The sequence below is a fragment of the Labrus bergylta genome, chromosome 19 (genome assembly GCF_963930695.1).
Source record: "Labrus bergylta chromosome 19, fLabBer1.1, whole genome shotgun sequence".
Taxonomy (NCBI): Eukaryota; Metazoa; Chordata; class Actinopteri; order Labriformes; family Labridae; genus Labrus; species Labrus bergylta.
In genome coordinates this window covers 12,963,297-12,990,248 of record NC_089213.1, presented here as the reverse complement: position 1 = coordinate 12,990,248, position 26,952 = coordinate 12,963,297, and the positions used below count along the sequence as shown (strand labels likewise).

General features: G+C 44.8%; 2 protein-coding genes across 3 annotated transcripts; both read right to left on the bottom strand.

The window, feature by feature from the left end:
• Window positions 1-824: 824 nt before the first annotated feature.
• LOC109997267 (C2 calcium-dependent domain-containing protein 4A) lies at window positions 825-2,653 on the bottom strand. 2 transcript variants are annotated; one of them, XM_029280722.2, is made up of 2 exons: window positions 2,368-2,653; window positions 825-1,539 (listed from the first exon to the last, which is right to left on the bottom strand). In XM_029280722.2, the coding sequence occupies exon 2, from the start codon at window positions 1,490-1,492 to the stop codon at window positions 947-949; it is 546 nt and encodes a 181-aa protein (XP_029136555.1). In that variant the 5' UTR covers window positions 1,493-1,539; window positions 2,368-2,653; the 3' UTR covers window positions 825-946. The 2 variants fall into 2 exon arrangements, with proteins under 2 accessions (XP_029136555.1, XP_020507339.1); XM_020651683.3 differs by having other exon boundaries at window positions 825-1,542; window positions 2,368-2,650.
• Window positions 2,654-4,197: 1,544 nt separating this feature from the next.
• ints3 (integrator complex subunit 3) lies at window positions 4,198-26,647 on the bottom strand. Its single transcript, XM_020651666.3, has 29 exons — window positions 26,311-26,647; window positions 25,012-25,095; window positions 24,794-24,877; window positions 24,579-24,692; window positions 22,865-22,949; window positions 22,699-22,765; window positions 22,419-22,560; window positions 22,205-22,334; window positions 21,981-22,078; window positions 20,842-21,033; window positions 20,668-20,755; window positions 20,478-20,557; window positions 19,606-19,697; window positions 19,320-19,426; window positions 19,068-19,187; window positions 18,588-18,717; window positions 18,437-18,491; window positions 16,700-16,803; window positions 15,267-15,431; window positions 14,463-14,616; window positions 14,313-14,381; window positions 14,123-14,198; window positions 13,809-13,922; window positions 13,656-13,704; window positions 9,408-9,575; window positions 9,071-9,171; window positions 8,638-8,710; window positions 6,299-6,452; window positions 4,198-4,754 (listed from the first exon to the last, which is right to left on the bottom strand). Exons 1-29 carry the CDS (start codon window positions 26,392-26,394, stop codon window positions 4,677-4,679), a joined length of 3,057 nt encoding a protein of 1,018 aa, XP_020507322.1. The 5' UTR covers window positions 26,395-26,647; the 3' UTR covers window positions 4,198-4,676.
• Between the last annotated feature and the right edge of the window lie 305 nt (window positions 26,648-26,952).

Genomic DNA, 26,952 nt, shown 5'->3' with positions numbered 1-26,952 from the left:
CATGTGACTCCTTTCCAATTTGAAATGATTGCTTCCCCACTCTGACAGCCAAGAGGTAGACATGGTTTTACCAATTAAATATTGAAAATATTTAATATCAAACATAAAATGTCAACTTAAAAAGGCCTACACAAATCTGTACTGTTGTGCTGATTTTAGTGCCCCCTGCTGCTTATTGAAAGAACTGGCCATTTTGATATCCTTTATCCAGACCAGTGAAAAGGCTACTATAGCATCTGCTCCAGTCCTGCGCTCCTGTGGCAGCGACAAGCATGCCTCCTGCAGCTGCCGTACACTGTGCAGGACTGAGCATCATGTCGCACGCCGTGGAGCAACACTCGTGTGGGATGATGATGTCGCGGGAAAAGAAACATCAGTCTCTTCTTTTTAACGAGAACATCCAAGTCTGCTGCTTGAGTTACCCTGCATGTTACAGCCCATGAGTCTGAGCAACCTGCAGAAAAAGAAAAATTACCCAATATTAGATTTATTTTTTTTAAACCTCCATCCAGACAAGTCTGTATTTGGATCAGGGTGATCCTATCCAGTTTGTCTTTTTTGCAACCGGGATGAAAGAGAGCTGATTGACATGATCCTGAGAGATATAACAATTATAGATCCAGGTCATACCTTTTGAAGAACTGGGCCCTGGAGCTCACTTGTTTGTAATTTAACAGACACAGATCACAGGTGTGTGTGATCAAACACCTGAGCACAGGTGACCCTCAGGACGACCCCCCAGGGGGTGATCCGTGTCATAGTGATGCATTCATTTGTTGCTCGCAGTTATGGAGGTCAAAGGTCAGAATAATTTCAAACAGCCGTGACACATCAAATGATTTATTAAAAAATAATTATTAAAATATATGTTTAAATTTAAAGTCAAAATCAGAGTTCCCTGATGTTAAAACAGGTGTCCAGGTCCACCTGTCAGCTGCGTCAGGAGTCACTTCTTCCTCCTCCTCACTGTGGGACTCAGAGCCTTCAGCACAGACACAGGTTTCTTCAGCTCCTTCATCACCTGCAGGCCCAGAGCTCTGATAGGTCCCAAGCACTCCCGAGACCTGCCAGGGGGAGGGGACGAGTCCTCCAGTTCTGTGTCAGTCACGGTCACGGTCACTGGTTTGTGCCGGTGAAACAGGGACTCCCGTCGGCTTGTACAGGGGCTGGCAGCCAGCACAGCGCTGAAGCCGTAGGGCGTGGTCACTGTCTGAATGTGCGGTAGAGACAGGGCAGCACGTGTTGTCAGGTCCACATCTGCAGACACAGGACACGGACGTCTGACTCGAGGTGCTCGAAGGCAGAGCAGACGACGGTGCTGGGCAGGGTCGGTGGGGGGAGTGGTTTCTTGACCGATGTCATCATGGTCTGCCAGAAGTCTGGTACGGTCAGGTGAGCTCCGGTGAGGTCGAGGGGAGAGGAACTGACTGCGAGATGGTACGAAGAATCCAGGGATTCTTTCTGGAGTCAGAACCAGTGACCTCAGAGACATGATTGGGGCGGGGCCTCAAGAAACACAGACAGAGGGCGGGAGCGGGACTTCTGGAAAAAAAAAAAAACGAGTCAGATTATTAAAGAAGAACTACTAGCGGTTTGCGTTTCAAAGGAAGTGGCCATATTTGCAAACGATGGCGGAGCTGGAGACGAATGAGGGATCCTCTCCAGCTCTACCCTCTTTTCCAAATATAAATACTTTTGGTCACTTCTGGCTCCAAACAAACAAAACCAGAAGTCAAATTATTGTTGATAAAGCACGGTCTAAAAAAATAAAAATAAAAAACATGTAAATTAAAACTCATTTTAAAGGCTTTATATGCAATTTTTTGATCCAGCAGATTTCACCCTTATGCACCAGCATGAAACCAAAACAACTCGCGGTGCATTGTTGTGTTAACATGCTAGCGACCTTTAGTATGCTCGTATCTTCACACTGCATGTAAATTTACCCAAAATGAGTGTGATCTAGAAACGCAGTTAAGCAGTGAGTACAGTATGTTATTCTTCTTTCCTCTAGTCCCTCAATTAAACAACTTCTATACGCGAGGTGAGGAGTCAGCCGCCACCCCAGCGAATTAAAGTGAAGATCGGACTCAGACAACATCACAGACAGTGGGACACTCATTGTAGACAGTCATGACTCAAGAGTTATAGTCAGAGGATATACTTGATTTCTATTATTTAAGTGTGGAAAAAAAAAAAAAAAAAAAAAGAAAAAAAAATCACAAAGCCTTTAAATCATGAATCATGCAGAAAATAGAAATTTAACAATATATAAATATGATTCTTAATAGACGTGAAACATGGAACACATTTGTTTAACAAATCAAAATGATGAAACAGAAAAAAACAAGTTTCAGAGTCTATTACCCGAGTCAGTCTGCTGCTCTGGAACAAGTGATCCACATGCGAGTCTGAGGTTTTTAATCAAGAGCAGTTGAGTCTGAGGTTTTTATCAGCAGCAGGTGAGTCTGAGGTTTTTATCAGCAGCAGTTGAGTCTGAGGTTTTTATCAGCAGCAGTTGAGTCTGAGGTTTTTATCAGCAGCAGGTGAGTCTGCGGGAGCAGCAGTTGAGTCTGAGGTTTTTATCAGCAGCAGGTGAGTCTGAGGTTTTTATCAGCAGCAGTTGAGTCTGAGGTTTTTATCAGCAGCAGGTGAGTCTCATCCCACTGATCAGGAGCTGCAGCACAATCATCAGATTCTGATTGTTTGGCTCCCTCAGTCTGAGTCTGATTAAAGTTTAAACTCTGTAATTTTCATGTTTTTAATACATTTAACTCACTAAATCTAAAATATACTTTATTTAAAATGAGTTAGGGTAACCTTTAACCTCAAATGAGTTTTTGTTATAAAGGTTTATATTGGGGCTTTTATGCCTTTATTTTGGTAGGACAGGATGAGAGAGAGAGACATGCGGGAAAGGACTTACAGGTCAAACTTGAACCTGTGCTGCCTGCTTAGAGGACACCCTCTGTACATGTGGCATTGACACTAACCACTAGGCCACCAGCTCCTGAGTCTTTATTTAGTCATGAATGAGATGAATAAAGACGTTTCTATAAGACCTTTAAAAGCAAACACCACCATCAGCTCCAAGACTCCCCATCAGTATTTCAATAAAATCATTCTAAGGATTTCATGATGTCATCAACATCTGACGTCATGAGAAGAAACATTATTTTAGATATTCTTCAGCAAAGATTCATCACGACTGAAAGTTTTTGTATTAGATTTCTGGTTATAAAACATGTAAACATAAAGAGTTGGGAAGAGTGTTCACGTGATTTCCGTTTGGAAGGTCGGAATTAAGATGTGTAACGTCTCTGTTATGAGTTATATTTGAGATAAAAGTTGATGTGCAGTAAGTGAATTATTAAAAAGTATGTTAACATTAACAAAACATATTTTGCCCCTCGTGATGACGATTCTGATGTCAAGTCGGGAAGTCGGGTGCCTCATTCTTTTCCGAGTTTCCGAGTTGTTGTTCATGTGCATTTTACAACTGGGAAGCTCGTTTTTCCGATGTGTCCGACACCACATGTATGCACCATCTGTCCTAATCGTTTATAATCTGGAGGGTTTTTGTATTTAAAAGTTTAAGGACAACAAACAGATTTATTAGAGCAGGTTATTTTAATCCTGACCCCTCTGAAGTTCAGATTTTAAAGTTATCCATCTTTGATTTAAATCTGTTACCAAAATAAAACAACCTTATTAAACAGCTAGGTGGTGTTTGATGTTTGTAACAAGGACCCAGATCAGCTCCCTGAGGTACTCCAGGACCGCCAAGACTGTTCATATTTGTGATAATTACTCACCTCACCTTTTAAGTTTGTGATGAAATTCTGATGACTGATCAATCCACAGAGACGGTCAACTCGAAGTTTTAACCAACAACGTTTTGATTTCTTTAAAAGGTTTAAAAATCTAAAAAAAACTATTCAATTAAGACATTTCTGTGGATTAATTTATATTATTTCTAGTTTGACTGCTCACACATTCATCAGTTTTTAAGCTCAACATCCTGTTTGAGACAGAAGTGACAATATATGGACAAGAGGGCGGAGCGATATCGTCCATATAAGGTGCCCTTCAGCAGAGTATCTTTTCTTACAACCACACCCTTGGCGAGACACTTTTCACAGGTAGCCCCGCCCTAACTCCTCCCCCTCTCAGAGTAACAGACAGGTGACGACAGGAAACAAACATCAGGTTTTATAAGAAGATTCCTCCAACACGATGTTCACAACAGACAAGGGGCTTTTACTGCAGAGACAAACAGGAAGGAGCTGCTAAAAACAGCAGGAAGTTAGGATCCTCCAAAATAAGAGTCCACCCCCTTCAAAGAAAAAAAAAAACAGAAAAAAGAGGAGAAAACCCCACAATCATCATTATGTCCGCTGTATTAAAATGTTCCCATAGTTCATGGTTTACTCCTCCCAGTGCATCATGGGAGAACGACCACACGGGGCCACACAGTGACTTTAGACCGCTTAGTCCTCATCTCCATGGAAACAGTCATGTGACAGTCAGTTCACCAGCAGGATGTAAACCTGTGGCGTCTCAGAGTCCCGCCCCTTCCAGGGCGTAAGTGCGAGTCATTGGGAGGGGGCGGGGCCTCTTCTGGTGGTCAGAGTGGCTGGCTAGCTGACGGCCTCTGTGATTGGTTCAGAGGTCCATCAGTCGCTGTCAGAGCCCACTGCCGACGAACCTTTCCTCTTCCTCTTGGGAGCTTTGGGCTTCGAGTCTTCCTCCTCCTGAAACAGAATCACATGATCTGTGACATCATCATCTACATGACTACATGACCTCATGACCACGGCCGGTTTACTGCAACATGATTGAATCTGATAGTATCAGTTCTGATTGGATCACTTTCTGGTTGAATACGTCACGTTCTGAATTAATCAAATTGATTCGTATATTAAAGATCAAATCTTTCCTGAGTAAATATCTCAAGGAGTAACAACTTCCTGAACACAGAGTCTAGGTGTGTTGTTCTGAGCACTGTGTTCACAGATGATTGGAGTGACCACGTGTTGCTGCTAACAGAAAGGGGTTTCATTAGGTGGAGTAGAACAGATCCCTGATGTGGAGGCGGCATGGACTTGTCAGGAAATCAGAGTTAAGGGGCGTGATACGCGCCCGTTTTTTCATGAACTTGCAGAAACTATTTATGCACAAAAACCTGGCCTGGGCTAAGGCGAGGACTACAGGTCCTGCTACAGATTGGATTGCTTTTAGACAACTAAGAAACAAATGTTCCTCTTTTTTAAGAAAGCCAAATCTGAGTTTTATTTGTCTGTCACCCCAAAAAATGTAAAGGACCTGAGGAGGTTTTGGAAAGTTATAAAATCTCTTTCTGTCAGCAACAACTCTCCAGCTTGACCCGCTTTTGTTATGAATGATTCTGTTGCTATTCATGACAAAATGGAATGAATGAATTGTTTTAACAAGCATTTTGTATCTTCTGGATCCCTGTTTGATTCAGCTCGCTCTACATCTGTGAAACCCAGTATGTGTCAGAGTACGCTGGTCAGTCTATCAGTGTTGTGCCCTTCTCTGTGCAGGATGTTCATCAGGCCTTAAAAAAGCTAGATCCAAGAAAACCTTCAGGACAAGACTTGTTGGGTATTTATTTCTTGAAACTAGCAGCTGACTTCATAGCAGAACCTCTTGCATATCTTTTTAAGCTTTCAGTGATTTTAAGGAAATTCCAAGGATATGGAGGTCTGCCTTTGTCCTCCCGTTATTGAAAGGGGGTGACCCGAGTACTTTAAATAACAACAGGCATCTATCCAATCTGTCTGCTTCAAATCTTTGACTCTCTTGTGAGCGATCAACTAAAGGAGTTTTTATACACCAATGATATTTTATCACCTTCTCAGTCAGGTTTCAGAAAAACGCTGAAAGTGGTAAATTACTTTTCTGTAGCTCTCGACAAGACCCAAGATTGTGCTGCACTTTCTATTGACTTTCGAAGAAGACGCGTGAATGTCTCTGGATTCTATTTGAGATAAGTTGATGTGCAACACGTGAATTAATAAAGTATGTAAACATTAACAAAACACATTTAGTCCCGGGAAGTTTCCGACTCAAGCAGGTGTGCATGATCATTTTACAACTGGGAAACTTGTTTTTCCGATGCGTCCGACAGCACATGAATGCACCATGACACCCCCCATCTCTAACTGTGAGCTATGGCGCCACGTTAGGGAGGGAGGGACTCAGGGAAGAGTGCACCACTTTGACTGCAATTTTTTAATCATGGCGACACTTCTGTGATGTGGAGTTGACGTACCGAGGCGCTGCTGGAGGCGCTCTCCTCCTCGTTGGTGGGCGGAGCCGCTCCTTTTCTGGAGCGGGGCGAGGTGGCTGGAGCTTTACGCCGAGACTTTGGAGGCTTCGCCTGAGAGTCTTCGTACTCCTCCGCCAGGGCAAACAGGTCACTGAACCTAGAAGTGATGTCATTATTAAACAGTGTGATGTCATTAATAAACAGTGATGTCATTATTAAACAGTGTGATGTCATTAGTAAACAGTGTCATTATTAAAGGGGCTATATGTAACTTTTTACATGTATAAATCGTTTTTTATCGCCCATTAATAAGCAAATGGTTAGCTGATGTGAAAAAGTAGATGTTCACTGTCTATCTGTGTTGACTGTATAAAATTTTTCCCCGGGTCGTATTTTCCGCGAAAGCTCCAGGAAGTGACATTTTATGCACGTTCTCCACGTCCTCCTCGCGCCGCTCCGCTTACAGAGATCAACAGTACAAACTCATCACACACTCCCGCTACAGCCAGAGGCCGCATTCCACACACTTCTTTCCGCCCTGAGAGCTATCAAAGGCGGACAAACTCATCACGCACTCCCGCTGTCAGCCAGTGACTGCAGAGACTGTCGTTTGTAGGATGGAGAATGACCGGCCTCAAGCACAACACAGACTCCTTCACAGGCTTTCACATGTGTATGACCACTTAACTCCTCTGTAAACATTATGCCGGTAAATATCCAGTGTTATGCGGCCGATGGTGATGCTTGTTTGTGTACGTACGAGCACATGACGAGGGAGAGGTTACTGGTGCAGTTCGCCTAACGGCCAGGCGGAATCTCTACAAACGCAGTATTTTTGAAAGTCACATATTCATAGCTTTCACGTGACGTCACACTCTTATGGAACCGCCCACCTGGAGGGCAAGAAAGGCTCTCTACCACTGTACGCTACTGAGAAGTTACTGGTCTCAGTGGTCCCCTACGTGTTTTTATCTATCTTATTTTTTAATTTTTCAAATGAAATACAGTTGTTGTTTAATGTGATACACTAACCGGCGTGGAGACGAGCCCGAGTTTTGCTTCTACAGAATTTAATCTGAGAAAAAAAAGAGAAAGGAGAACGTTTGTGGATTAAAGCAGTTGGACCCTCTGCGGCCCTTGTAACGGGAAACATCGGATATCTCCTCATCCTGACATTAATTATAGTGTTGACTAAATCTAAATATTCCTGCCGTTAACTCAAATTACTGCCCCAGAACACTACAATTGACAGCTGATACTATCTAGCACTCACCGATGCTTGAATGATGAGGAATTTCTTTCCCTTCACGTCTCAAGCAGCATTATCGACCCAGACCAATCAATAATACATAAAGCTGCCTGTTTGTTTGTAGACTTTCATCCTACAGCGGTGTAAGAAGATGGATTCTCTTCTAAATATTAGCAATATCATTGAAGTGACGTCTTGGTGTTACGGTTAAAAGAGTGACCATGTTAACTGATGACTTTCAGACAAACGTGACTGAAACTGTCCTAACAAATGCCTCTCAGTTCAGTTTTTGTATTATCATAATGTCATAATTACTTATGAGCAGGGTCCGAAATTAACTTTTTGACTCACCGGCCAAGGTGGCAGGTGGATGAAAAAATTCACCAGCCAAACATATTTTTTTACCGGCCAAAATAACAAATTTTGTTTTTGTGTCCTATACACATCTGTTACACTATATTTAATTGAGAAGGCATTATGTTTTGTTTAATGAATAATACAGTTAAGTCACAGACTTGATCGATTCGATGTCATCTGATCAGGAAATTGAGAAATTGAAAAAATATATATATTTGCTGGCCTTTATTTTTTTCTTAATGTATTATTTGTAGGCAGTAGTTCCAAAACTCAAAGTTTATCCTAATATAGTGTTTTTTCTATGGTTGTCAGGTGATGTAAATATGTGTCGTTTCGATGAGATGTTAAATTAAAAGCCTGTGCTGCAGTAACGGTAGCCGTTACTTTCCTGAGCATTTTTTGCCCTCCAGCCCTGCGCGCTGGTGACGTCACTGAAAGCTATGAATAGCCCCTTTAAACAGTGTGATGTCATTATTAAACAGTGTGATGTCATTATTAAACAGTGTGATGTCATTATTAAACAGTGTGATGTCATTATTAAACAGTGTGACGTCAACATTAAACAGTGTGATGTCATTATTAAACAGTGTGATGTCATCAGTGTGATGACTAAATAGTGTGATGTCATTATTAAACAGTGTGATGTCATTATTAAACAGTGTGATGTCATTATTAAACAGTGTGATGTCATTATTAAACCGTATGATGTCATGTGTGTATGTGTGTGTGTATGTACCTCATCTTGTGTGCTTCGTCACAGCTGGCCTGAACGTGCTGCAGAGCCTGAAGGATAGGAGTCTGAGAGAAGACTGACACACAAACACAGTTACAATCAATACATGTGGTGAGTATGTGTGAGTGTGTGTCTGTGTGAGTGTGTGTGAGTGTGTGTCTGTGAGTATGTGTGTGCTTGTGAGTATGTGTGTCTGTGAGTATGTGTATGTGTGTGCATGTGAGTGCGTGAGTGTGTGTGTGTATGTCTGTGTGTGAGTTTGTGTGTCTGTGTATGTGTGTGTGAGTCTGTGTGTGCATGTCTGTGTGTGTGAGTGTGTGTGTGAGTGCATGTCTGTGTTTGTGTGTGTGCATGTCTGTGTGTGTGAGTTTGTCTGTCTGTGCGAGTGTGTAAGTTTGTGTGTCTGTGTGTGTGCATGTCTGTGTGCGTCTCTCACAGTTGTTCTTGGTGTTGCTCAGGCTCAGTCTCAGGTTGTCCATGTGCTCAAGGATCTGTTCCAGAGTCAGCTGAGCCAGTTTACTGCTGGAGCTCCGCAGGCTGAGGACACACACACACACACACACCCCAAGTCAGAAAACTCACTCACATTGTTTCCACGCACGCACACACACGACCATATTTGTTTGTCCCTCTCACCTCTGTCTAACTGTCTGTGCCTCCCTGTCTCACCTCTGTCTCTACCTGTCTCACCCCATCCCTGTCTCACCCCATCCCTGTCTCACCTCTGTCTCTCCCCGTCTGTCTCTACCTGTCTCACCCCGTCCCTGTCTCACCTCTGTCTCTTGCGGGGCTGGTTGTTGTTCTTGATCAGCTGGGCCTTGATATGCTCTCCCAGCGTGTCGTCGTGTTTGGACGCCCAGTGTCTCAGGATGCTGGTGGTGAACTGATCCTCAGGGTGACACGGACGACTCAGGACCATCTTCACCATCTCCTCACTGGGCCTGACACACAGACAGGTAGAGAGTCAGACAGACAGGTAGAGAGTCAGAGTGTTTTTTTTTTTATTTCATTGAACCTTTATTTAACCAGGTCATTAACCCATTGAGATCAAGATCTCTTTCCTAAGGGTGACCTGGCCAAGATGACAGCAGCAGAAGGTCAATATGACATGATAAAGAGAAAACAACAGTTACAATGTGCAGATTGGTTTACAGATGAAGTGCTGAGTCGTGATGACAAATTAGAATTCAGAAACACTTCAGGCACTGTCCAATGGTCTCGCGTTTGTTTTCTATGCGTTTATGCTTCCGGCGCTGTGTGAGGTGGCCGCCTGTTGCAGCAGCTCCCGTCGTCTGTGTTGTTATATTGTATTTTTTGATTAGTTATTATTTGTTTTTACTGTGTGTTTTTTGAATATTAGTTTACTCTATTAAGTGGAAATGGCTACTTTCGCTCTTGGAACTTTTCGCGCTGTTTTTCTGTTACTTTTGACATTCTTTGTAACGGAGAGCAGTGCACAGCGGAGTAAGGGCATCGTTTACACACGCGATCAGCTGATGGCGCTCTCCATGGTGCTACAGCCGGAGCAAGGCCTGAAATTCCGGAGGAGCTGAGGAGGCGACGCTGGAGTTGCAGAGCTGGAGCTAAGAGAAGACCTAAGAAGAGAACATAAGCCTTTTGTGCACGCGATGATTATGGGGAACGTGAGGTCTTTGGGCAATAAGACGGACGAACTCGGCGCGCTTGTCCGGAACCAGTGGGAATACCGCTGTCAGTATTATGTGCTTCATGGAGACATGGCTGCACTTGGACATCACGGACCACAGCGTGGCGGTACCCGGCTTCAGGACTTTTCTGGCAGACAGGGACGTTATAAAGAGTGGTAGGAAGAAAGGTGGAGGAATTGCACTGTATGTGAGTGAGAGATGGTGTAATCCTGGCCATGTTAGGGTGAAGGAACGTCTCTGCAGCCTGGACATCGAACTGTTAGCTGTTGGAATGCGCACCTATTACTTGCCCAGGGAATTCACGTGCACCATTGTTATAGCTGTTTACATCCCATGGTCAGCTGATGCCGAGTCTGCGAGTGATGCCATTCACTTTACTGTTTCACAGCTTCAAACTAAGCATCCAAATGCTTTTGTAGCCATTACCGGGGACTTTAATCAGGTAAAAATGGACAGAACACTACCCACTTTTCATCAATATGTTAACTGTTAACTGTTAACTGAGAAAATAAAACACTAGACCTTCTGTATGCTAACGTTAAGGAAGCATACAGTACCACTGCCCTTCCCCCCCTGGGCAGATCAGACCACAACCTGGTCCTACTGACACCAGAGTATATCCCCCTGGTCCAAAGACAGCCTGTGACCACAAGGACTGTGAGGAGGTGACACAGGAGAGCAATGAGGCACTGCAGGACTGCTTTGGGTCCACAAACTGGGATCTACTTTGCGAGCCACATGGAGAGGACATTAAGAGCATGACTGATTACATCATAGAATATATTAAATTCTTAGAAAACACTGCTCTACCGGCCCGGACTGTACACTGTTTTCCTAATAACAAACCCTGGATCACCAGTGACCTGAAAGCCCTTCTCAACAAAAAGAAACAAGCCTTCAGGTCTGGAAACAGGGAGGAGCTGAAAAGGATAAAGCTTGATCTGAGGGAAAAGGTGAGGGAGTACAAGGACTCATAGAGGAGAAAGCTGGAGGCCAAACTCCATCAGAACAACGTGAGGGATGTGTGGACGGGAATGAGGGAAATCACTGGTTTCAAGGGGAGAGAAAGGCAACATTCTGGCAGCCTGGAGAAGGCAAATGAGCTAAACCTGTTCTTAAACCGGCTTAGTTCACAGCCTTCAGCTGCCTCTCCCACCTCAAACAACACCCCTGTCCTTCACACCTCCCAGCTTCCCTTTGTATTTGTGTCTGCACATCAGAGAAAAACACAGAGCATTACAGCTACTTTACTGACTTTGCAGCTTATTTTAAGCCATTTTAATCAGACACAGCAATAAATACATTTAAAAATAAAATAGACGCGCGGACGCCCGCACATCGGAAAACAACACAGAGAACATGACAGCTACTTTGTGTCTTATATTGTGTCATGTTAGTCAGATACAGCCACGAAACTCTGGATTTCTCCATAATGAAGGCTGTCAGCATTGTGTACCCGTGTGCTTGGCTTGTGCATGAAGTTTACCGTGCCGAAGCACACCTCTCCGAAGTGTGCCAAAGCCAAGGAAGTGTACCGTGCCTGAGCATGATACGGAGTGGTCACACTGGTCAAACGAACTGGACTTAAGCGTTGAAGCGTGCTTGGGAACGGTACAGATGGCCAGTGAGACCGTGCCAACCAGCTGTCTGAGATTCTGCAACACCTCTTCAACCTGAGTTTGAGCCAGGAGAGGATACCAGTGCTGTGGAAAACATCCAGCTTGGTCCCGGTCTCAAAGAAGACAACGCCATCTGACCTCAAAGACTATCAACCAGTGGCTCTCATTTCTCATGTGATGAAAGTGTTGGAGAGGCTCGTCTTGACCCACCTCAGGCTGCAGGTGAAACCATCCCTTGACCCTCTACAATTTGCCTACCAGCCACACCTGGGAGTGGACGATGCCATCATCTACCTGCTACAGCGTGCTCACTCACATCTGGAGGGAAACGGCTGCACTGTGAGAATCACCTTTTTTGATTTCTCTAGTTCATTCAACACCATCCAGCCACAACTGCTGGAAGAGAAGCTGCAGTTGATGGACTCGTCCATCACCTCCTGGATTACTGACTACCTGACAGACAGACCACAGTTTGTCAGACTTGGCAGTACTCAGTCTGGAATGGTGGAGAGCAGTACAAGAGCTCCACAGGGGACTGTGCTGTCTCCTTTCCTTTTCACCTTGTACACCTCTGACTTTCAGTACAACTCCAGGTCATGCCACTTGCAGAAGTTTTCTGATGACTCTGTGGTGGTGGGGTGTATAAGTGATGGGCGAGAGGGGGAGTACAGAGAGCTGGTGGATAACTTTGCGGAGTGGACAGGAACAAATCACCTGATTCTGAACTTGGATAAGACCAGGGAGATGGTGATAGACTTTAGAAGGAAGAGGACAGAGCCACCACCGCTGTGTATCCTGGGAGAGGATGTGTCTGTGGTGGAGGAGTACAAGTACCTGGGTGTCAACATAGACAACAAACTGAACTGGAAGGCCAACACTCAGGCTGTTTACAAGAAGGGGATGAGCAGACTCTACTTTCTGAGGAAGCTGAGCACCTCCAATATATGCAGCAAGATGTTAGAGATCTTCTATCAGTCTGTTGTGGCCAGTGCACTGTTCTCTGCTGTGGTCTGCTGGGAGAGCAACATTGGAGCGGGTGACACTAAGAGACTGGACTGGACTTCATTAAGAAGGCCTGCTCTGTGACAGGCTGCAAGCTGGACTCTTTTGTAGTGGTGACAGAGAGGAGGACTCTGAACAAACTGTTATCCATTATGAATAATCCTGGACATCCTCTGCACACCCTACTGGACAAACAGCAAAGCAGCTTCTCCAACAGACTGATACAACTCCGCTGTCACAAGGACAGATACAAGAAATCTTTCTTACCGAAGGTCATAACTCCGTACAACAGCTCACCTCTTGCGAGCAGAGAACTGTCATCATGATAATATCTGTATTTTCTACTTTTAATATGTCTACACTCCTGCACTTTAACTTATGTATCACTGATTGCACAACTCTGGACAGCTCCCTATGTCAATACTGTCCATTTACAACTGGTTCTTTGAAGGTCTGAACATAAATAAGAAGGAACTAACCCAAGAAGACTAACCCAAGAAAAGCTTCAGCCAGTGGATATACCTGCAGACCTTCAAGGAGGGCCAATCAGATTTTGTGTATAGATCACAGTGATGAGTAAGGCGTCTACAACCAGTAACAAATCTTAACGCACAGTGATACACGGCCGCCCAATGACTGTAACCATTTGGCCGATGCGCCCATATACAGCACATCTCCATGATAATAAAAAAACAGTGTGTGTGTGTGTGTGTGTGTGTGTGTGTGTGTTTACTTCTCTCTGCGGAGCTGCAGCAGCAGACACGATAAGGCCTCTGGGTGTTCTGAAACGCAAACATGAAGACTGTGATCACACAGGAAGTGATGACTCTGAGCAGCCCTGTGATTGGCTGTTACTCTCAGCCATGTGATTGGTCGGAGCTCTCACCTTTGTACTTGAGGTGCTGCAGGATGGGGATGATGGTCTCCAGAGGGATGCTGTGAGCAAGGAACAGCTGCCAGGTGCTGTACTGCTCGAAGGTCTCCCAGTCCAGAGACTGAACTGTGGACACACACAGACACACACAGACTTATGGAAAACATATAAAATGTTCCGATGCACACTGTGCCGACACGTTATAGTTATTTCAGATATTTGGGTCTTAATCAAAGTCGGCTGGTTAACTTCATTAACCATTTATATGTTGCCAAAACATTAACTCCCATCAGTGAATTATCTAAGTGAGAGTGTGAGTTACTTACTCAGGATGTTGAGCACTGAGTCCTTCCTGAACATCACAAGGTTTCCCATCATCACATGACACATCAGCTCTTGCAGCTACACACACACACACACACACACACACACACGCACACACACAGAAACACACACAGGTTACTCAAACCACACACTGACGATCAGGTGTGTGTTGGCTGTTGGTGAATGTGTTACCTGAGTGGAGTCGATGACCGCTACGATCATGTTGAGCAGCTCTCCACTCCGCAGCGTCTCGTCTGGAAACTGAAGACAACAAACTAGAAGTCAGGTTACCCACCTGAGTGTGTGTGTGTGTATGTGTGTGTGTGAGTGTGTTGTGTGTACCTCGGTGTAGATGGAGGGCGTGAGGTAGCAGAGCAGCCGGACGTCGTCCTCCTGACACGCCTTCATGTCCATCATCAGACAGGTGTGCAGGTCACCAAGAGCTGTCGCCTGAGCGAACGACTCGTACAGCATCATCTTACCGTTTGCCGCTTTACTGCAAGCACACACACGCGCCTTTAACATCCTGCTCACCATTAAAATATATCAAAAACATTTCACTGTAAGAGCAGCAACTTTTTTTTCCAGACAGACCAAAGGCTTCAACTTTGACAACATCACAATGTACAACTGTCTATGATGTCATTCAGTCTAGTCTATGATGTCATTCAGGCCTGTCTATGTCATACAGTCTCTCTATGATGTCATTCAGTCCTGTCTATGTATGACATGCTGGAGAAACTGTATGACAGTCTGTCTATGATGTCATACAGTCTCTCTGTGATGTCATACAGTCTCTCTGTAATGTCATACAGTCTCTCTGTAATGTCATACAGTCTCGTTTATGTCAGACAGTCTCTCTGTGATGTCAGACAGTCTCTCTAGGATGTCATGCAGTCTCGCTAGGATGTCATACAGTCTCTCTAGGATGTCATACAGTCTGCCTGTGATGTAATAAGGTCTGTCTATGATGAAGTCTGTCTACGATGTCATGTCATTGTTACATTACGGGAGTGTTAAACTTCAGACTTAGGGAATGATTAGAGAAACTCCATACTTCTGTGTTTCTGTGTGACATCATTCTGATCATTCTGCTTCATCTATAGGATCAGCTGACATATGACATCATCTGTGACATCATCTCACCTGGCCTTCAGGTAATAGAGCAGGTGGTATCCGATCTTTGGTTGTTTCTGGTAAAACTCGGCCAACATGTCGAGCAGCACAGAGAACCCAGAGTTATCCTCCTGCATGGTGACCAGGTTCCTAAAGATCAGACACACAGGTCTGCACACCGAATCCTCCAGAGACCTGACAGACAGACAGGTCAGAGAGAGAAACAGGTCAGGAGAGAGAGAAGGGGGTCTCAGTACAAAGCCCTTCAGTGGCAAGAGTTGAACCCAGATAAGAGTCCCCTTTGCCAGCTGATCCTGAAGCTCCGCCCTCAAACACCAGGGCTTCAGGACACACCCCAAACAATCTGGCCCAACCAAATTATCTCAAAACAAAAAGAATTATATCAAATATTGGAAGGAAAGCACCAAATCACAAAGTAAATTAGAATTCTATTTGAGCCTGAACAGAGAGTACAAGCTGGCAGAGTACTTGAGCACAGTGAGGGATGTGAAACTAAGGAAAACGATGACGATGTACAGACTGAGTGGACACAGTCTGACCATAGAAACAGGCCGTCACAAACAAAACTGGTTACCCAGAGAGGCCAGGCTATGTTTACTCAATAATATATATCCTGAGTTTATCCACCTACCCAATCCTCAGAAGCATCTCTATCTATGTGGAGAGAACAGTCTGTGTGCAGTACAAGCTGCTAAATATGTTTATGAATGTGAAACATTAAGACAAAATACACTGAATGTTTCTTAGAAATACTCCGTAAAATGATCTAAATTGTTAATGTTTTTTATTCATATTTGTTATATTTGTATACTGTATATATTGTAATCATTTGTAAATCATAATTTTTCTGTACTGCTTTGGCAACATGGATTGTTGATCTGGGGCGGCTGTGGCTCAGTTGGTCGTCGCCTCTCAACCGGAAGGTCTAGGGTGCTGCCAGGTGGACAAGACACTTAACCCTGAATTGCTCCCGCTGCTTCGGTGGTGGTGTATGAATGGGATTAGTTACTTCTGATGGGTGATACTACATAGCGACCACTAACATCAGTGTGTGAATGTGTAGGTGTGAGTCCATTTACCGTCTGTAATGCCAATAAAGCTCATTTGAATTGAATAGAGAGACAGACAGGTTTGGGAACTGGTTACCTGGGAGAGAGACAGGTCAGACAATTCAAGAGAGAGAGGCAGGTCAGAGAGACAGACAGGTTTGAGAGAGACAGGCCAGGAGAGAGAGAGACAGGTCAGAGATAGAGACAGGTTTGAGAATGAGACAGATCAGACAGACAGGTCAGGAGAGAGACAGGTCAGGAGAGACAGAGAGATCAGGAGAAAGAGACAGGCCAGAGAGAGAGAGAGAGAGAGAGAGAGAGAGAGACTAGAAGACTTCATCAGTTGTCCTCTGTCAGTGTTAAAATAAAGTTATTTTGAATAAAGCGTCTCACTCCTCAGTGATCTCCTCGGGCAGCACGTCTCCTCTGAAGTGATCCTTAAAGAGCTCGGCCAGACACGACGCCAGAGACGACATCTGCTCCGTGTCAAAGTCCTCCTGTAGAGACACGGCAGCAACTCACATCAGCAACAAATACAGCAACAAATACAGCACCTCACATCAGCAACAAATACAGCAACTAAGATCAGCAACAAATACAGCAACTAAGATCAGCAACAAATACAGCAACTAAGATCAGCAACAAATTCAGCAACTAAGATCAGCAACAAATACAGCAACTAAGATCAGCAACAAATTCAGCAACAAATTCAGCAACTCACATCAGCAACAAATACAGCAACTCACATCAGCAACAAATACAGCACCTCACATCAGCAACAAATACAGCAACTAAGATCAGCAACAAATTCAGCAACTAAGATCAGCAACAAATTCAGCAACTCACATCAGCAACAAATACAGCAACTCACATCAGCAACAAATACAGCACCTCACATCAGCAACAAATACAGCACCTCACATCAGCAACAAATACAGCAACTAAGATCAGCAACAAATTCAGCAACTAAGATCAGCAACAAATTCAGCAACTCACATCAGCAACAAATACAGCACCTCACATCAGCAACAAATACAGCAACTCACATCAGCAACAAATACAGCACCTCACATCAGCAACAAATACAGCACCTCACATCAGCAACAAATACAGCAACTCAGAGACCAAAAACTAAGATCAACAACAGTCCACCCCAGGGTGTTCATGGTACCGGCTTTAACTTTTAGTATAAACTCAACGATGTGTGATGTCACAGCAGCATAATAATAAACAATAACAGACTCCGGCTCAGTCTACAGAGAACTACAAACAGATTAGTGTAGTTCTCTCTCTTCTGAGTCCACTACAGAGAGAGTCCACTACAGAGAGAGTCCACTACAGAGAGGGTCCACTGCAGAGAGGGTCCACTGCAGAGAGTCCACTACAGAGAGAGCCCATTACGGAGAGGGTCCCCTACAGAGAGAGTCGGCTACAGAGAGGGTCCACTACAGAGAGGGTCCACTACAGAGAGAGTCCACAACAGACAGAGTCCACTACAGAGAGGGTCCACTACAGAGAGGGTCCACTACAGAGAGGGTCCACTACAGAGAGGGTCCACTGCAGAGAGTCCACTACAGAGAGGGTCCACTACAGAGAGGGTCCATTACGGAGAGAGTCCACTACAGAGAGGGTCAACTACAGAGAGAGTCCCCTACAGAGAGTCCCCTACAGAGACAGTCCCCTACAGAGAGGGTCAACTACAGAGAGAGTCCACTACAGAGAGAGTCCACTACAGAGAGAGTCCACTACAGAGAGAGTCCATTACAGAGAGGGTCCACTGCAGAGAGTCCACTACAGAGAGGGTCCACTACAGAGAGGGTCCACTGCAGAGAGTCCACTACAGAGAGGGTCCACTACAGAGAGGGTCCACTACAGAGAGGGTCCACTGCAGAGAGTCCACTACAGAGAGGGTCCACTACAGAGAGGGTCCACTGCAGAGAGTCCATTGCAGAGAGTCCACTACAGAGAGAGTCCATTGCAGAGAGAGCCCACTACAGAGAGAGTCCACTACAGAGAGGGTCCACTACAGAGAGGGTCCACTACAGAGAGGGTCCACTACAGAGAGGGTCCACTACAGAGAGTCGCCTACAGAGATAGTCCACTATAGAGCATAGATAGAAAAGAACTCACCTCTAAGATCAGATCCACGATCTCCTGCATCACCTCACACTGAGTCTCTGTGTCACTGAGGACAAAAGTAAACAGTAGTATTATTAGTAACATTATCAGACCTCCAGGCTGTTCTAAGGACCTGAAGGAGGACTGCATGCAGGGGTCTCACCTGGTTTTCTGCAGCTGCTGAACTTTCTCCTTCATGGTGTCATCTAATTGGTTGAGCCAGGGTGTGATGTCAGCGGGCTCCTCGATCACGGCCTCTTTGATCGGATGGAACCTGAACTCCCTCTTCTTTCCTGCAAAGTGATTGGTCAACAGAGTGTGATGTCATCAGCAGATAGTGAATGCTAACAATCGCAGATCTGTTGAAACGACTACAAAGTTGAACATCGTTTTTGGCCCAGGGTGTCCTGGTACCAAAAACTTATGAACATCCTGTGCTGAAACATAGTGTTGGTAGTCTGAACCTGCAGCTCTGTAAACGAGGCTCTGAAGGTTAAAGGATGATGTGACTCTGTAGTCTGAACCTGCAGCTCTGTAAGCAAGGCTCTGAGGGTTCAAATAAATAAAATGAATAAACAGAACTGGGTTAGTTTGGGTTAAAACAGGTATAAGCCAGGTAAACCGGGTTATTGTGACCTGTCACCTTTGTTGTTGACCTCCTCCTCATCATCGCTGAAGGCGGCCTCTGTGGGGTCGTAGCAACTCTCCTCCTTCTCCAACATGTGGTTTTCCATTTCCATGGAAGTGGCCTCCTCCATTTTTACTGCAGCATACACGAGAACAAGTGTTTCAGGGTTTGAGACTCAAAGATGAGGTTTGTTGTTAGAGCGCAACCAAGTGTTCATTTAGAGACAGACAGGCTGGTTTATGTATTTCTACAGAGTGTGTCTGTTACCTTCAGTAGGGGGCGATGGCGAGCTGCAGAACTCGGGGAATCTCTCTCTGAGCATCGATCGAAGCTCTCGATCCAACTTTGGGTTATCAAACAGCGGAGCGAGATGACTGACAGAGAGACCGACCAATCGTGAGTCATTATTAATCAATAACCAATAACAACATGTGGAGGACTCAGAGAGAGAACACTGTGTGTGTGTGTGTGTGTGTGTGTGTGTGTGTGTGTGTGTGTGTGTGTGTGTGTGTGTGTGTGTGTGTGTGTGTGTGTGTGTGTGTGAGATACTCACGCCAGCACTCTCTTCTCCATAATGAAGGTGAGCGAGTTAAAGACGCCCTGACGCACCTGAGTCTCGAGTGGGGGAAAGAAGTGAGGGATGATCTGAGGAAACAAGGACACAAGATGAAACAAAGGAGTAGATAATGAAAGACACATGGAAGGTAGTACATGCAGCCTGACTTACAGACGCATGCGTGTTATTTATTGGAGAGAGAGCGAGAGAGAGAGACTTTAGGTGTGTGTGTGTGTGTGTGTGTGTGTGTGTGTGTGTGTGTGTGTGTGTGTGTGTCTGGCCACAACACAGTTTGCACTTGTTAAGGTTCATCACAGATAAAAACCTGCTCACATGAATATGTTGACACAAACACACAGAGTGTCTTTGATGCAATCATCAAATTTGGGTATTTCACTGCCAGGCATCAAATGTTTCCAAACCAACACACTTGAATTTATCCTTCAGCCTTGCTCACTGCAGTCTGATCAGCTCTGTGTGGAGTTCAACTTCTTCAACTAAGTAAACGACTTTCGATATGAGTCTGGCAGTCCGTTCTTCTACTGTACCATTGTAACCTTCTCTGTCTCTGACTTTTTATGCGCCCTGAATCCATGCAATCTCCATGCATAAATCAAGGAAGCACACATACCTAAAGTCTCTCTCTGTCTCTCTCGAATAAAAAAAAAAAACATGTGCGTGCGTCTGTAAGTCAGGCTGCATGTACCACTTACACAACGCACATGAGTGTGTAGACGTGGCACTTTTATGAGATGATCACACGTGTGTGCGTATGTCTGGCATGCATGTACTGAAGCATTCCACGCGCCATAATTCATGTGAGTGAGTGTGTGTGTGTGTGTGTGTGTGTATGTGTTCATTTGTGTTACCCTGCACATGAAGTCCAGCAGTGTGGCCGTGATGGCAGGATGAGGTTTCATGGAGTGATGCATCACCAGGATGGCAGGTTCTGAAACATAAGGAGGGTTGAACCTGTCAGTCAGTGCAGAGGGCACAACAGCTCCACACACACCTGACAAGTAAGTTGATGTATAAACAGACAGGTGAGTGTGTGTTTACCTATGTTCATGATGCTGTCTTTCTCAGGGTTGAAGAACAGCCAATCGTAAAAAAGAGCAAGCTTGGCGTTGGAGGCGGCAACATTTGACTGCAGACACAAAACGATTGGTTGGTTCTTTATTTTTATAGATGATTACCTTCACACCAGAACAGCTTTTGGCTCTGCCTCCTTACCGTGCAGGTGGTGAGCAGCCAGCCAATGATGGCCCAGCGTGGCAGGATGTCAGAGCTCAGCACCTCATTGGACGGATGGACCACCCCACAGATGTATCTGATCAGATCGCAGCGCAATGACTGGCTCTCTGCTGTGGACAGGTACTGTCTCTGAAACCAGTCCTGGTACCGCTTCTGCTGCCCAAAACGCACCTGAGCACAGGTAACACATGGGAGACACAAATGTTACCCACAGGTATCACACATACCCACAGGGTCACACAGGAGGCTGAGAGCTCACAGTCATCACACACATTGAGGCTGCCGTACAGTTTTTATGAGACAACATTTAACATTCAGGATCAACAGAGAGAATCTGTCAGAGTACAGCGTGTGAATGTACAGTGTGTGTGCAGCGAATGTACAGTGTGTGTACAGTGAATGTACAGTGTGTGAGTGTACAGTGTGTGTGCAGTGTGTGAGTGTACAGTGTGTGTGCAGTGTATGTACAGTGGGTGTACAGTGTGTGTACAGTGAATGTACAGTGGGTGTACAGTGTGTGTAGTGTTTGTACAGTGTGTGTGCAGTGTATGTACAGTGTATGTGCAGTGTGTGTAGTGTTTGTACAGTGTGTGTACAGTGTTTGTACAGTGTGTGTAGTGTTTGTACAGTGTTTGTACAGTGTGTGTGCAGTGTGTGTGTAGTGTGTGTGCAGTGTGTGAGTGTACAGTGTGTTTGTGCAGTGTATGTGCAGTGTGTGTACAGTGTGTGTACAGTGTGTGTACAGTGTGTGAGTGTACAGTGTGTGTGCAATGTGTGTACAGTGTGTGTGTGTGCAGTGCATGTACAGTCTGTGTGTACAGTGTTTGTGTGTGCAGTGCGTGTACAGTGTGTGTGTGTGTGCAGTGCATGTACAGTCTGTGTGTACAGTGTGTGTGCAGTGTGTGTACAGTGTGTGAGTGTACAGTGTGTGTGCAATGTGTGTACAGTGTGTGTGTGCAGTGCATGTACAGTCTGTGTGTACAGTGTGTGTGTGTGCAGTGCGTGTACAGTGTGTGTGTGCAGTGCGTGTACAGTGTGTGTGTGCAGTGCATGTACAGTCTGTGTGTACAGTGTGTGTGTATGCAGTGCGTGTACAGTGTGTGTACAGTGCGTGTTACCCTGGAGGTCATGAACAGCAGCTTAGTCTCCATGTCCGGTGTGAGACGACAGGCTAGAAACTTCCTTGAGGTTCGAGCCGTCAGCAGCTGGAGAACACCTGAAACAGAATGGACAGTGTATAAGTGAGGGAGTTTGTCGGTAGTGTAGTTTTCAAAGTGGACTGAGAATTGTGGGTAATGTAGTGTTCACAGTGGTCTGAGGATTGTCGGTAGTGTGGTGTTACCAGTAAACTGAGGACTGAGGACTTGTGGGTTGTGCAGTAGGTCTCTCCACACCAGCTCCATCTCTGGGATCCGAGCGACATTCTGCAGCAGACGAACCAGATCTCTGCCGATGATCAGACACTCCATAAACTAGAGACACACAGAGAGGACGGTGTTATCCTTGTAACCACCAGGGGGAGCATTCCCTCCAATACACTTCTCTTTCTCCCTTACCTTCTCCCTAAGCATGCTGATGCAGAAGTCCACCTCTTTCTGGCGCAGAATCAGCAAGTTGGGCGCTCCGTGGTCGACGATGAGGCGGAGGTAGGTGTAGACAGACATCGCTATCAACATCCCGCTCTTCAACACCCACTCCCTAAAGAGGAAACATATTCAGCTGTAAAACTCCTGATGTGAATAAAACTACATGTTTGAACAGTACAGGGAACATCAGGGATTCTTGAACCGTCTGACTGAACTCTGTTTGGAAGAATCTTTGTAAAGGGAAACTTACTTTTGATCCAGCAGGATTTCCAGCACACTCTCAGCCAACCACAGGTTCTTAGTGGAGATATCACCACCTGGGTACACACACACGCACACATATATATGTAAACACATACATGGCATGATGTAAGATATTGCAGTGATAAGAGTTTGTTCTTGTGTCTGTATGAGACCTGCAATTTGTTTCTGCAGCGTCATGACAACACCGTCAGTTCCCATCACTCCACTCTTCACCAGCTCTCTGACCAGCCACACCAGCTGAAAAAAAACACATGAAACTCATCAGAAACATTAAACTCATCAGAAACATGAAACTCGTCAGAAACATTAAACTTATCATTTATAACAAACTGATTATAAACATTTGTCTTGGACTGAGATTATTTAGTCTGCACTTAACCGTTCATCCACCAGAGAGCGCTAATGAGCATATATGCATACCTGTGTGTACCTATACACATATGTTTCCTTTAAACAAAGGTGTGTGAATACCTGTGTGTTTCTATAAGCGTGTGTATCTATAAGGACGTGTATACCTGTGTGTTTCTATAAGCGTGTGTATACCTGTGTGTTTCTATAAGCGTGTGTATACCTGTGTGTTTCTACAAGCGTGTGTATACCTGTGTGTCTCTATAAGCGTGTGTATACCTGTGTGTCTCTATAAGCGTGTGTATACCTGTGTGTCTCTATAAGCGTGTGTATATACCTGTGTTTCTATAAGCGTGTGCATATACCTGTGTTTCTATAAGCGTGTGCATATACCTGTGTTTCTATAAGCGTGTGCATATACCTGTGTTTCTATAAGCGTGTGTATATCTGTGTGTTTCTATAAGCGTGTATATCTGTGTGTTTCTATAAGCGTGTGTATATACCTGTGTTTCTATAAGCGTGTGTATATCTGTGTGTTTCTATAAGCGTGTGTATATACCTGTGTTTCTATAAGCGTGTGTATATCTGTGTGTTTCTATAAGCGTGTGTATATACCTGTGTTTCTATAAGCGTGTGTATATCTGTGTGTTTCTATAAGCGTGTGTATATACCTGTGTTTCTATAAGCGTGTGTATATACCTGTGTTTCTATAAGCGTGTGCATATACCTGTGTTTCTATAAGCGTGTGTATATACCTGTGTTTCTATAAGCGTGTGCATATACCTGTGTTTCTATAAGCGTGTGCATATACCTGTGTTTCTATAAGCGTGTGTATATACCTGTGTTTCTATAAGCGTGTGCATATACCTGTGTTTCTATAAGCGTGTGCATATACCTGTGTTTCTATAAGCGTGTGTATATCTGTGTGTTTCTATAAGCGTGTATATCTGTGTGTTTCTATAAGCGTGTGTATATACCTGTGTTTCTATAAGCGTGTGCATATACCTGTGTTTCTATAAGCGTGTGCATATACCTGTGTTTCTATAAGCGTGTGCATATACCTGTGTTTCTATAAGCGTGTGCATATACCTGTGTTTCTATAAGCGTGTGCATAGACCTGTGTTTCTATAAGCGTGTGCATATACCTGTGTTTCTATAAGCGTGTGCATATACCTGTGTTTCTATAAGCGTGTGTATATACCTGTGTTTCTATAAGCGTGTGTATATACCTGTGTTTCTATAAGCGTGTGTATATCTGTGTGTTTCTATAAGCGTATGTATACCTGTGTGTTTCTATAAGCCTGTGTTTCTATAAGCGTGTGCATATACCTGTGTTTCTATAAGTGTGTGTATATACCCTCCGTGTTTCTAAGCGTGTGTGTATACATATCTGTTCGAAACAGATGGCCTGTGTGTTGCTTTCTTGTGTGCTCACCTGTGGGATCCCTGTGCGACCTGATGAATACCTTTCTGTGATGGTTTACCTATGACTGTACATGTGTGTGCCTGTGTGCTTACCTGTGTTCTGGGGACGTCCTGTAGCTTTAAGAATTTTTCCATCAGGATCTGGTTAATCTTGACCAGAATCAAGTTCATCCCGTCTCTGCTGAGCAGCGTCAGGTCTCTGTAACACTGTAATACACACACACACACACACACACACACACACACAGTGATGTCATAGTGATGTCACAGTGATGTCACACACTTATAGAGCTGTAATGGAGTCTCACCCTCTGTGCCTGAGTCGGCTCTGTGAGGACCAGTGTGAACAGACCCAGACACACCTCTTCATGCTGCTGCTGACCTTTACACACCTGTACACAGGTAAACAGGAAGTCAGAGTTTAACACCTGTATGAGCATTTATCACTTAAGTTTAACACGGTGAAACAGAGTAGGTGTAAAGCAGTTATAGTAGAACTGCAGTAGCTTCAGTATTTGTAACTTACATTGGCAGTGAGCGCGTCGTTGGCCTCCCTCTCTGACAGCCCATTGGTCAAACCCTGGACGATCCCAACACAACGCTCTAACTTCTACGCACACACAAGACACACAGGTTTATAACACACAATGACACACTGCTTTTACAAACGCATACACAAAATCATTAGCCTTATTGAATCATGTTATTGCAACAGGTCATGCAATTCCAACAGTGTGCAGTGAGTTTGTCTGCAGTTTCTAAAGGATACATTTCTCTCCTACACACCTGTGGTTTGCAATAGATGTCCTTATTTTTAGTTTCTGTGCTTTTTGATAACTTAGCGGACAGGATCCTGTGGACATGCACTAATGGAAAGATTTCAGAGTGAGGGGCTGCATTTGAAGGAGAACTTGAGCATGAGGGGGTTCGGTGATTTGCTGAAGGGCAACTCGGCAGTGCTCAGGAAGTGAACTGGCACCTCTCCAGCTACCAGACTTAGCCTGTAAAGTTATTATGTTGAGAAATGCATGTGCACCTGTCATCAACAAATCACAAGGTGTCAGACAGTTTCTACGCTGCAGTATTTTTGCATCAACTAGTAAATTTCCTCTACAGACACTTCAGGGTACACTGTTAGTAACTCATCTAAAACGTCTGTTACTAAGTCTACAGAACAATAAGGGCACTTAGTTCTATTAAGTATAAACTTCAAATACTTTGTCATCACAGATGTTCCCCCGGAAATAACATTTATACCGTTTTCAAACACTTTCACGAGGTGCCCTCTGCACAACACCGGTACCTACAGCCTGAGTCACAGCTGTGACTTCTCTTAAAGTTTTCATTAACAAAACAAGCCTCTGTCTTTCTCGGTGTGTAAATTATTTATTTGTATCATTTATCAGTGACCCGCACTACTTTGGACATGTGAAAAGCCGACACGGCGCATGCGCATATCTCACTTAGGTCCCATCCATATGTTTACGCAGGACTAGCATGCTAAGCTAACTCTCAGTGAGCTGTATGGCTTCAAATCCGCTCCGTGGGGTCTGCAAGAGTCCAAAAACCCCACAAACAACCGACACATGTCCAACACTTTGGGCTCACGCCACCAGCACCATGTTTACACACACAGGAGGGCGGCTATGCTAAGCTAAACATGCTAACCGTTCTAACTAGCCTGCTAGCCTCGGTGTCTGTTCTCTCAGATGGATCCATCATGTCTCTTTGTACCCGCTGCTTGTTCTCAAACTGCTCACCCTCTGAACCCGCTCTAACAGTCTATATCCCGGGTTATGTGGGCAGTCGAACCGGGTCAGCCTACCTCCTCCAGCTCGTCTTTGGCGTCCAGCTGAGTAGACACCAGTAGCCGGCCCTGCGGCTTCGCCTTCGCCGCTGCAGGCTCCATCTGCTCCCGCCGCGCCTCGCCGGGCCCCGCGGAGCAGCGAAGGGCCGGGACTCCGGGTGAAGTGGGGAGGGTTCTGGATGTTTCTGTCCGCGTACCGGGCAGGATGGAGCTCCTGTCAGAGCGGGGGCCTCGGTGTGGCTCGGTTCTGCCGGTTCTGCGGGTCAGAGTGTGTTTTTAAACTTCTGCAGGCTCTTCTCTGTGACACTGTCCGACCACAGAAACATAACGGACATCCGCACATAGCGAGGGGGCGGGGTCTGCGGGGCCAGCTCTCCAATCACTGCCCGCCATACTCTGAGTGGCGTTTATACGGACCAATGACAGAAGAAAGAGTCTGGAGCCAATCCCCTGGCTGCAGCTCGGGTGACCTCCTGCATGGAAACTATTTAAAATGTGTTTATAAACAGAATGATCATTTATTGATGACCACGTGATTTAATTTGACGTCATAATAAAAAAGAACCTCATCTTTTCTCTCTGATAATTCCAGACCAAAAACAATAATAATTTAATTATTACAAAAAAAAATCCACATTGATTTGTTTTATTGACTTTAAC